This window comes from Cajanus cajan, chromosome 9, assembly GCF_000230855.2.
Source record: "Cajanus cajan strain Asha chromosome 9, NIPB_CcT2T_4, whole genome shotgun sequence".
NCBI lineage: Eukaryota > Viridiplantae > Streptophyta > Magnoliopsida > Fabales > Fabaceae > Cajanus > Cajanus cajan.
This window is the reverse complement of record NC_138525.1, coordinates 10,684,770-10,697,143: the sequence shown is the minus strand read 5'-3', so window position 1 is coordinate 10,697,143 and position 12,374 is coordinate 10,684,770. Positions and strand designations below refer to the sequence as shown.

Genomic DNA, 12,374 nt, shown 5'->3' with positions numbered 1-12,374 from the left:
AAATTCTTTGAGGTGAAATACTTTGTTTGGATGAAGAATTTATAAGGAATTTGAAATTCAAGTATTTGTGAAATTCTTTGAAATAGTAGAATTTTAAATTCTCCCGAAAAAGTAAGAATTTGAAATTCCTCATATTTTTTCTTCTTTTTATTTCATTTATATATTTTATCTTATCTCTTATCTTTTCATATTTTTAATTATTAAATATTCAAAAATATTTTTAAGATTATTAAATATTATATAATATTAATTTTTTTTAAAATTATTAAATATTTAAAAATTTGTTAATATTTATTTTTATAAAATTTAATTTAAAATTCTCAACATATAAATATATTTTTAAAATTAATTTTACTATGGTGGGATCAAATTATCATATCCAACTTAATAATTTAAAATTTGATAAATTTGAATTGACTTATCCAAACAAAATATTTTAAGAATGATAAAAAATGAAATCAAAGTAATTCAAATACCAAGAATTTAAAATTCCTTGAATTTATAAAATTCTTCATCCAAACACACCAAATTATAACAAGTATTGTGAATACTTAAAATCCTTAATCATGAGATTAATAACTTCTTGAGAATCTCAATGCATCTGAATTCTTCGAAAGCTTCTACCCTGAAACCATGAAAGATGCCCCCACAAGGCCACAATTCAGCGGTTAAGATAGAATATGCACAGCAAAACACACAAATAATCAAACCATGCATGGTATTCTAAATAGTGATCAGGAAAAATTATTTCTTGGTGCATGTTAGTATTTATTTTTCAATTTTTTTACCATATAGATTTCCTATATATATATATATATGTGAGGTCAAATAGGGATATTTAATGTCCTCATTTCTTGTATCTGTTTCGCACATACTAACTTGTGCACAATGCAAAGCACAAACACGACAAAATTGAGAATAATTGCTTCTTATTCATGAACTCCCAAAAAGTTATGGAATAACGTGCATCTATTATCAATTCAATACCTTACTTGGGAACTGAGGAAGGATGAACTTTTATTCTCAGTTAACAATACATGTTTTTATACTCTCTGAAGTCAATCATTTTCATTCCCTAGAATTGCAACTCTACATCATTGTAACGAGCACAAGGCTAACGAGGGGAACCATCCCTCAAAAACCGGCCCAAGAAGTTGGAGAACCTCCCGCCTTATAAAGACTTCTTGGTGAGGAGACCTCCTCGATGCGAGACTTGTTACAATCATTCAACCAATATTGTGATTCACAATAAGGTTGTTTCTTCACTGTTCTTCTTATTGACATTATTGCTGTACACGTATTTTGAGGTACGCATCACAATTCAAATCTCCAAATTAGTTTAGATTTTGTTTAGCTTCTACAACTCATGTTTTACATCCATGTCAATCATATATACAACAAATCCCAAAGTTGTTGATCGTATAGAATTATATCGATACAGTTGCACTTTTAAATATATTATCAACTTTTATTGAAAATATGTTATTTATCTGTGTCTTTTATATATAAATAAAAAAATATATGATTGCATATCATATTAATGATGGCATTTGCGTGTATGTTTTTCATGTCAGTTATAATTTGTGAGAACGCCTATCCAAATCCTGTATTCTGGGAGAATATGTTTGGTTTGCTTCTTATGAAATCAGGCTTGAGATTCTAAATTTAATTTTCTAAAATGCATAAAAGAATTTGGAATTCTGCTCTTATAACCTAAGACTGAAAATAAGTCAAGTTGAACAAGACTTTGCTTAAAATTGATCGAGACTTGAGCTTAACTTGATACACATTATAGACCGGAAATACTTTTTTTTTTTTAGTCTAACTTAATTATTAATTTATTTAAAAGTTTAATTCATTTTTAATTTTTTTAAATAGGTATGTCGATGTAACTTTAAATAGTCTGATCAACAAACAGGTCAAATAGGTTATACTTCATAAGGGGTTAATCTAATAATTTATTTTATGATAAGTTTTTTTTATAAGGTTTAATATAAATTTTATAATAATTTTTTTAAAAAATTATTATTAAAAATACCTCTAATAGGATATAAATTTTTTCCCCAATAAGATTATAAGCTTGGCTAGTCAAAATTTGTCCCAACTATTCAAAAAAATTCCAAAAAATATCATCTTAAATACTTTATAAATATTAATGTAATAATAATACTAAAAAAATATTATTATTTTTCATTTACATAAGTTAGTCAATCTATTTAGTCTAAAAATCTTTTTAAATACCTAAAATTTGTCTTCTATTTTTTTTTAATCAAATAGGCTTTTATAAAGTTTTTAAATTAGTTTATATCTTAAAAAGTCTGACTGGTAAAATTGTGCTTAGAAAATTCCTCAAACAAAATTTATATTTAAATATTAATTTAACATAATTTTTTATAATTTATTTTATTGTCAATTTACTAATGTATTTTTTTTTATAATTAAGCATTTCTAACATTTTAATTTTAAAATATAAAAATGATAATTTGTTTCAACTTATTCTTTGACATATAGATAATCTTTGACATGGTTTTAATTTCAAAAACTAATTTTAAACGACAACAAAAATTACAAGCATTGTCATTAATATTTTAATAACAATGCACCAAAACTGGAAAAAAAAAGTATAATCTTTTGATATAATGCAATACGTATAGTAGACTATGAATTTCTTCCGTATGGATATCTTGCAACATCTTTATTTTTTTAAAATAAATCAAGTTTAATATACTTTTTTTCAATTCATAATGATTTAAAGTTCAACATTTAGAATTAAAAAAAATTAAATACATAATCTTTTTATTGTGTTGTCACCAAAATATATATTTTTTTATGAGTAAAGAGTGACACCCATCTACTTCCAAGTATAGTACCAATCAAATGCATAAAATCTCAATTATATCACTACAACAAAATTTGTTATTAACGACAATTATTTAATGACAATAATTTAATTGCCACCATATATAAAAACATTAATGACTAATATATAATAGCCACTAAAAATGTATTTATATTACACTAAAGTTTATTATTAGCGACAATTATTTATTAGAAAAAACTTAAGTCCCACATCGATTAGAGATAAGATAATTAAATAGTATATAAGTGAGTAATAACTATCACCTTACAGATTCATTTTATAGGGTTAACTCCTAATTCACTATTCTAAATTAGTATCAAATCACACATTATTACCAAATTCAATAGTGTTATAAAATAATTAGAAAACAACTTTCACCTTATAAATCTCACATTTCTTAAGAGACAAGACAATTAAAAATATATAAATAAAAAATAACCATCATCTTACAAATTCCACATCGAGTAGAGATAAAAAAAAGTATATAAGTTATGAATTTAGAAAAGGAAATTATAGGAATAAATTATTTAAAGTAAATGAGACAATTGAAAAAAATAACTTTTAATAGCCTTTAAAGTGGCTACTAGAATTGTCACAAAAAAAAATAAGTTTTTCCGACAATTTAGTAGATCTTTACCAGCATTTTATATAAATGTCGGTAATAGTATTAGCAACACTGGATACACCAACCTTTATTTAAATGCTGGTAAAAAGAATAATGACCATTTATATAGCCGCTAAATAATAAATTAATTGCCACAAAAAATTAATTTTGGTGTAGTGTATCCTCGTACCAATTTATAAATAAAATAATTCAGATCATTTGAGACATAAGTAACCGAGTAGTAGTAGACAATTTGTGAATTCAAAAATATTGAGATGACAAAGAAGTATTGTAATTTTCTAAATTACTCTAAACCCTCAATGTCACATTGGCATCAAAGTTCACACCCACTTAGATTTTTCCTTACTCCTCCCAAGATTGGGGATCCTCATCTACAAAACATATGAGAGAGACACCAAAAACAAACAGGAAGTGAGAATAATCTCACCCTATAGGAATGAGTTACGACCCTTGGCATCCCATCCTTTCACGATAAATAATATATTAATAATAATTGATACTTAGAAATATAATAATAACAATACAATACTTCAAACTATAATAAAAACATCAACCATCCACAAACACATACTTAGAAATGCAATGCAACATGCACCTACATCTAAATGCATGAGGTACTCGACCATCATCATCATCAAGAATATACAGTTGGTGCCTAAGTCCCAAGTGAACCTTAGGCTACCAACACAAAAGTGTTCCCACCAGAACACTAACAAGTTCCCACTAGAACCACAAAATAGGTTCCCACCAGAACCACAAAACATGCAAGTATCATGCATGCTAAAACCATGTCAAATGCTTCTATACTAATACATCATGATCATCGTCTAATTCATCGTTTGTTGACATTTATATCCATCCACATCAAGGTTATCCATCACAATAATAATCATCATTCATTAAGTATGTATATACATTCTTCATCATATAAACAATCAAAAACATCATTTGAAACATCATAATAAGTCTTCTAACCATCCATGTCGAGTTTGGAAACCCACGCTTGGCCTTAAGCTACGACAAAGAGCACTTGTTGTCTCTCGTGCTTGGTTTTCCCAAGTTGTGCTAACTTTAAGCCATCGTAGAGAGCACCAAAATCCTATCATGCTTGGTGTCACACCTCGCGCCCAGCATTAAGCCACAACAGATAGCACCATATGATTTTTGCGTCCAGTGTGGACATCTCTACGCCTGGTGCTAAGCCATAATAAAGAGCACATTAGTCACTTCGCGCCTAATGTGGACATCTCCATGCCTGACGCTAACACATTTAGGCAATGCCTTCATGCACATGAATGCATGCCCGACATCAAGCATCCAAGCTCGGCACCGCGTGCGTTTTGACAGCCAAACACATCAATATAGAGTAAGATCTTGAAACAAATGTCACCCAAATCATTTATCCAATTTATATCAACCAGAAATTCATTTTTCATCCAGGAAATTTATCAATTTAGCATCTACAACTTTTATTCCTTAATTTCATTGAATTTCTCGTCTTAGGGTTCTAACCTCTTTCTACAAAATACTCAATTAATTACTATAAAACATTTGATCATCAAATCAATCACATATTCAGAATCGACTCGACTAATCACATTAAATGCACATATCATTTCATCAAACAGAAAACTTATGGGATTAGGGATCAATCTCTCTACCCTTCATGCATACACCCAATCCCCAGAAATGAGTGTTCTCACTCCCCCTTACCTGGAGTGATGCAATGTACAAATCTAATCTTCTTCCTCTTCTACGACGATCCCTTCCCCTTACTCTCGAGATGTATTTTCTTAAGAGCATTTGAGTGTCAGAGAACATGAAATGAAACAAATGAATAATAATATCTCTTTTCTCCCTTCTCTTCTAATATATAACTCATATTTCTCTAAACCCCTCTTATCTTCATTATTTCTAATACTCCCTTGAATAATTAAATCTATTAAAAATGAATAAAATAAAACTATTAATCATAAATAAAATAAAATAATTATTACTCCTCAAATTAATAATTAGAGAAATCCTAGGGTGTTACATATAGTACCACTTTGACCTCTAATTTTGTGGGATGCTCTTAAAGTAGTCTCCAAATTAAGGAGGGAACGCTAATCCTCAACTTTTATTTTTATCACTTCTTAAGTTGGACCATGTTGTCAATAGAATGTTAACGCTACTAGTTAACTCATTAGTTGGCATATTATGTGTTACATAATGAGTAATTTAGCTGGCCATTTGAATGGATACACATGGTCAGCTTAATAAGGAATTAAACTTAAATTTAACTATACTAATTATTGTTGTTATAAAGCATGCTATTTTTTTTTTAAAAATAAAAATTGGTCCATCGACATGTTCAACCAATTTATCAAAACTGATAATTAATGATTAATCTATGCTTGCAAAATGTGGCTTGCGTTGGACATTATTTTTAAATTTAATTTAAATCTTAATTTACTTTAAATTCTATCATTTTCAAAATATCAATGTTATAATTATGCTATTATATTTAAATTTAAATTATATTAAATATTTTTATATTAATTTGAATAGTTGAAAAAACGTAATAAAATAATTTAATTTACATAAATAAATGATTATATATATATACTATTTATCTCATACAATTTGTTAGGGCTAAAGTGTTAATTGTTTTTGAAAAAGGAAGATAAGCAATTCTATTAACGAAATATGAAAAAATGTTATTATATACATATTTTTCATGTATTTTCATATTTCACTTTTTGAAAGGCCAAAATACACAAGATATATAATTTCAAAAATCATTTCCTAGCATACTTGTACAACTTAATTATTCTTTAGATATTAAAACATATTGTTAATGAATTCATAAAGCAATTTATGTTTTACTACAAATATTCAGTGCTGTGTACAAATATCACATATCATTGCAATTCTCTGTTGTCATTGCAATTCTAATGCTACTTTTTCTCAAATTTCGAAAAAGCGTTCAACTTGCAACAACAAGGACACCCATCAAAGGTATGTAAAAGACATTATTATGTTTTTGTTTCCTTTAATTGCACCAGCACGATCCTAGTTTACATAACATAATATTTTTTGTCCAAAAATTGATGAACTCATTCATATCAGGATTGTGTCATTTCAAAATGGAGATTTGTCTTTCCATTGCAGCAAAGATTGCAGAATATACAGTGGGTTCGATTATACACCATGGTCGATACCTGTGTTGTTTCCACAACTTTGTTGGGAATCTTCCAATTGCTAAAGAAGAATTGGAATTGACTCGAGACAGCGTGAAGGAACGAGTTAGACAAGCCACTAATAGGACTGAAAAAATTGAACCAAGTGTTGAAAAGTGGCTGAAAGATGTTGAGAAAGTCTTAGAAGAAGTGCAACTACTTGAAGGAAGAATTTTGGAAGCAAGCAAAATCTATTTTAGAAGGCGGTGTCAATATTTTCTTGCAAAAGAAATAGCAAGAAAATTAGAAATAATGACTCAACTGAATCGTAATAGTCGGTTTGAGCCATTTTCTTCAATTACTGAACTTCCAGGCATGAAGTACTATTCTTCCAAAGATTTTGTTTATTTCAGCTCAACAAAATCAACTTACAACAAGCTTTTGGAAGCATTAAAGGATGAAAGCGTTTGCATGATTGGACTATTTGGAATGGGAGGTTCAGGAAAAACTAGTTTGGCAAAAGAGGTTGGGAAGAAAGTTGAGGAGTTAAAACTTTTTGAGGAGGTTGTCATGGCAACAATCTCTCAAACTCCAAATATCAGAGGCATCCAAGCTCAAATTGCTGATAAGTTGTGCCTAGAATTTAAAGAAGAATCAGAGGAAGGTAGAGCACAAAGACTATCAAAAAGAATAAGGGAAAGAACAACTCTTGTAATCTTGGATGATGTATGGGAAAAGCTAGACTTTGAAGCTATAGGTATTCCATTTAATAATGAGAACAGCAAGGGTTGTCGAGTACTCCTAACAACTCGGAAAAGAGAAGTATGCATGTCTATGCAATGCCAAAGCATAATTGAGCTCGATCTCTTGACTGATGAGGAATCTTGGACTTTGTTCAAAAAGTATGCAAACTTAACTGATGACTCTCTAGATGTTTTGAAAGATGTGGCAAGAAAAATTGCCGATGAATGCAAGGGATTGCCTATCGCAATTGTTACAGTGGGAAGCACGCTAAAGGGGAAAACTTTTCAAGAGTGGAAGTCAGCATTATCAAGACTAGAAGATTCCATTCCACTAGATATTCCTGATGGCTTAAGAACTACTCATGCATGTCTCAAATTAAGTTATGATAATTTGAAAAATGAATTAGCCAAGTCCTTGTTACTGTTGTGTTCTATATTTCCAGAGGATCATGAAATTGATTTGGAGGATTTATTTCGTTTTGGAAGGGGACTGGGCCTAAATGGAATTTTTGGAACAATGGAAAAAGCAAGGATAGAGATTCATGTAGCTGTTAATATCCTGAGGGATTCTTGTTTGTTGCTGCGTGCCAATAAAAAAGAAAAGGTGAAAATGCATGACATGGTTCGTGATGTAGCCTTGTGGATAGCATCTGAAAAAGGTCAAGCAATTTTGGCAAGTAATACAATGGATCCAAGTAAGTTGGTAGAGGATGAAACCATAAAAGATAAAAAAGCAATATCCTTGTGGGATTTAGAAAATGGTCTGCTTCTTAATGATCAATTGAATTGTCCAACAACTGAAATTATCTTGCTTCATTCTCAAAGGGTTGGCTTTGAAGTATCAAATGCTTGTCTTGAAAGGTCGAAAATGCTTAAAATCCTAGCACTCTTACAATTTGGCTATAAATGTTATTTTTTTTCTTTCGGTTTTTTTTCGTTATCACTACCGCAATCAATGAAGGCACTAAAAAATCTCCGGACTTTGTGCTTGAGAGGATTTGAATTAGGTGACATCTCCATTTTGGAAAGCCTACAAGCACTTGAGATTCTTGACTTGCGTGGTTCTTATTTAGAAGAATTACCTAATGGAATTGTAGCATTAAAGAACTTGAGGCTTTTGGATTTGTACGGTTGTTTGGTTAAGAAAAATAATTCTTATAAGGTTATAAGAGAATGTTTGCAGCTAGAGGAATTGTATTTGTGGTTAGTGTCACCTCAAGAGGACTTTCCACACGATGTCTCTTTCTTCTGTAGATTGCGGAAGTATGTTGTAGTACACAATTATACAGATATTCTCTCTCAGCTACTTTACTATTTGGAAGAGCACAGACCATCTAGAGCTTTATGCATAGATGGTTTTAATGCTCCTGCTCAAAGTTTTATATCACTTCCAATCAATGATTTGTTTGTAAGAGCAAATATCCTTTGTTTGAGCAACCTTGAGGGAGGTTACAAAAATGTAATCCCATCTATGGATTCGCAAGGCATGAATCAGTTGATTCTCCTAATGCTAAGTCGTTGTCGAGACATAGAATGTCTCTTTGAAAGTACTATCACTACAGACACCAATGTTTATATGCTTCAGACTGAAGTTGTGTTCTCCAGCCTAGTTATCATATATCTATATTTTTTGGATAGTCTTTATAAAGTTTTTCATGATCGATGCTCTCTCAAAAATTTAGAAGAGTTATACATAAGTCATTGTCCACAATTGTACAACATATCCTTTCCAAGGAACTCAAAGCTATGCAATCTTAAAGAATTAAGAATAGATTCATGCCCAATGCTAGCTTCTCTCTTTATGCCATCCATTATCCAAACTCTAGTGCTATTGGAACATCTAGAGATATCTGGATGTAGTGAATTGAAGCACATAATAGAAGAAGGGGATGTTGATTACTTTAGAAATCAAAATCATACCTCTTGGACGCTCCCAAAGTTAAGGTATCTTAATGTTGATAACTGCCACAGGTTGGAATATATATTCCATGCGTGTTTCAGTACAGGGCTAGCAAGCTTGGAAAATTTGGTGATCATAAACAACTGCAACTTGAAGTATGTATTTGGAAGTGAAAGGGAACATCATGCTTCAGTGAACCAGCACCAAAGTAGCCATCAAACTGATATTGACATAAATCTTATTGATTTGGATTATCTCGAGTTGAGTAACTTACCAAATCTCATTGACATTTGGCCTGATTACTACCATTCACGTTTACCAAATACGAAAAGGTTACAATGTTTTGCGTGTCCAAAATTGTTTGACTCTACTGTGCGTAAGTTGGCGAATGATTCAGCTTTGCACCGAGACACAACTACAATGGTAATATATTGCTCAAAAATGATTATTTCTTTATTCTTTAATAGCTCATTCTTAGATGATTTTTTTAAAATATTATTATTTATTAATTTGTTGCATTTTGGGAGGTTTAGCTAAACTGTGTCAGTTTAGCTATATATGATTAGAGTCCTAACTACTCTATATATGCTCACTTTAATTAATTTGAATTTTCTTTCTACCTCTTTCCGAAGAATTAAAGTGGCAGTTTTATGCACTATGGTCTAAGATGTTTGTTACGAAAAAGAATCGTGGTTTATCATTAACGTACAAACTTTCATTTCTCCCACTCCTTAGTTTCAGAAAAAGATTCCTTACAAAGCAAGATAAGTGAGGAATAGTTAAATAATATATATAAACTTGTGTGTCGTGCATGTATTTAGTTTTCTTTTAATAAATAAATTAATAATAATATAATATTAAAAATTATACAATTTTGAAATAATTATTTTTCTTGTTCATTTAAATTTGGTTTAGTGATATTTATAATATATATTAATTATTTAGATATTTTGTTAGAATAATACTTGAAATTGGTATTCTCAAGTCTTCTGTATTCACTCTATTTTATGCTTATCATAAGTATGCAAAAATGTGCAGATAATATTACAACCTTAATAAGTTAATTGCTGAAGTTATTTGCTTTGAGCTGTAAAAAAAAAAAAAAAAGTCATTTGCTTCGAGTACTATTTTGAATCATTGTATTAATCACCAATGTTCTCTACTAATAAGTTACACTACATGTTTTAGGAAGAAGATAAAAAAATCTTAATTGGTGTCTAGATGCACCAAGAACAAATATAACATTGTATTAATCTTTTATCATAATTTTTATAGTCACAATTATCATATAATTATATAATTTTTAAAGATGTGACACATACGAATAAAATAAAAATAATTTGGCTTAATTACACTTTTATTATTCCTATTTTTACAATTCGCTATTTTGATCACTTGTTTTTAGAATAAAAACATTTAATTTCTTAATATTAAAAATATGAATTTTAATTTATTGTTAATTTGAAATCCATCAACTGATAAATTATAATGTTGACGTATGACTTATCACTACTTTTTTTACACCAACTTATCATTACTTAAGTGATGTGTAATTTAGCAATATATAAAAATATTTTTTTTTATAAAAATAAATATATAAAAGATCTCCATTTATATTTAATATAATAGGTGATCAGTGCATATGTATTTCAACAAACAGAATTAAAAAAAAAAGTGTATATCCTTGTACTAAAAATAACTTCATTTTATTGGTGTTTTCTTTCTTTAGATCGAAAACTTCATTATATTGAATTATTGCATGTAACAGATTAACTACAATTAATTCTGTTTTCTAAATAGGAGAAGGAGATACTATGGCCGATTACCATTGGGTTCAACCAATTGCGCGATCAGATGTTTTCCTTCGAACTTAAAGTTGTCTTCCTTGATTGTATTGGAATAAAAGGTGTTTTTCAATTCCAAATCGAAGAACCTAGGAGCAACATAGAACTAGTTCCCTTGAACATGGATCTAGAACATATCAGCTTGACAGATCTACTTGAGCTCAACTTTATATGGAAGGGCCCGACAAATTTTCTAAGCCTCCAAGTGCTTCAATATTTTTATCTGAGCGCATGTCCTAAATTGAAAACCATCTTCTCCCCTACCATTGTTAGAAGCTTTCCAGTGCTAACCGACCTCAGAATATTTGACTGTGAGAAATTGGAGCAAATATTTGATTTAGGTGATGCACAAGAACAAAAAGTCCTACATACTTGTTCCCAAAAAGTGTGCTTCCCAAAACTCAAGAACATTGAAGTTCAAAAATGTAACAAGTTGAGATGCCTTTTTTATAATTTTGTGGCAAGTGATTTTCCCATTTTGACCACTTTGGAAATAAAAGAGTGCTCTCAGTTAGACAAGGCTTTTGCTTTTGAACGTGAAACTGATGATGATGGTCAAGAAGGAGAACATGTACTACTACAAAACCTGAGAGATATAAAGCTTGCAAGTTTGCCAAACTTCAAAGACATTCACCAAGAATTTAAGTTAAAAGATGATGTTAATCAAACCATAAAGGATTGTCCTAAATATTCTCCAAGTTTATATCTATACCCAGGTAAAATTCTCACATCTTTACTTTATTATGAAGTTGTTAAGCTTTGCTCGATGACAAAATCTTTTCATAAAGCTTCAAGAATGGAACTACTATAAATATTCTAATTTGCTACTCTTGTTATTTTCAATTGCTCTTTCTAGGCACAACTGATAGGTGACATGTTTGTAAACTCCCTACACATTTAAATTGGCGACTTCAACTGCAACTCACTCCCTGATTTGTTATTGCAAGGGCTTGATCCAGAAAACAGCTTCAGTGTGTCACTTGTTTTGCACGTTGTTGAAAGCTAAAGGCATGTTGAAGTTTGTTTCCAAGTACAAATTCCTCGTAACTCGCTTGTTATTTTTGTAACACAGTCGTGTAGTTAATGCAAACCAGTTACTTTCAATTGAATGTTGTGTTTGGATTGAAGGTTAAGCATGGATTATTTGCTTTATTTATCATAAAAATATTAAAATCAACATTTTTTAAAACCCTTGAACAATAAAACCATAATGTAAATTCAATCAACTTGCAGTATTTATA

At 29.9% G+C, this 12,374-nt stretch overlaps 1 protein-coding gene and 1 long non-coding RNA gene across 5 annotated transcripts; one reads left to right on the top strand and one right to left on the bottom strand.

Annotated features, from left to right (window-relative positions):
- The first annotated feature begins 422 nt into the window (after nucleotides 1–422).
- LOC109817714 (putative disease resistance protein At5g43730) lies at nucleotides 423–12,315 on the top strand. 4 transcript variants are annotated; one of them, XM_083063578.1, is made up of 5 exons: nucleotides 423–1,307; nucleotides 6,451–6,485; nucleotides 6,597–9,712; nucleotides 11,090–11,849; nucleotides 12,081–12,315. In XM_083063578.1, the coding sequence occupies exons 3-5, from the start codon at nucleotides 6,614–6,616 to the stop codon at nucleotides 12,137–12,139; spliced, it is 3,918 nt and encodes a 1,305-aa protein (XP_082919704.1). In that variant the 5' UTR covers nucleotides 423–1,307; nucleotides 6,451–6,485; nucleotides 6,597–6,613; the 3' UTR covers nucleotides 12,140–12,315. The 4 variants fall into 4 exon arrangements, with proteins under 4 accessions (XP_082919704.1, XP_082919703.1, XP_082919702.1 ...); XM_083063577.1 differs by having other exon boundaries at nucleotides 6,451–9,712; XM_083063576.1 differs by lacking the exon at nucleotides 423–1,307 and having other exon boundaries at nucleotides 6,379–6,485.
- LOC145951707 (uncharacterized) lies at nucleotides 4,308–6,162 on the bottom strand. The gene is made up of 2 exons (XR_014429598.1): nucleotides 5,199–6,162; nucleotides 4,308–4,858 (listed from the first exon to the last, which is right to left on the bottom strand). It is a non-coding gene; the product is annotated as an uncharacterized LOC145951707 (long non-coding RNA).
- Nucleotides 12,316–12,374: the final 59 nt, after the last annotated feature.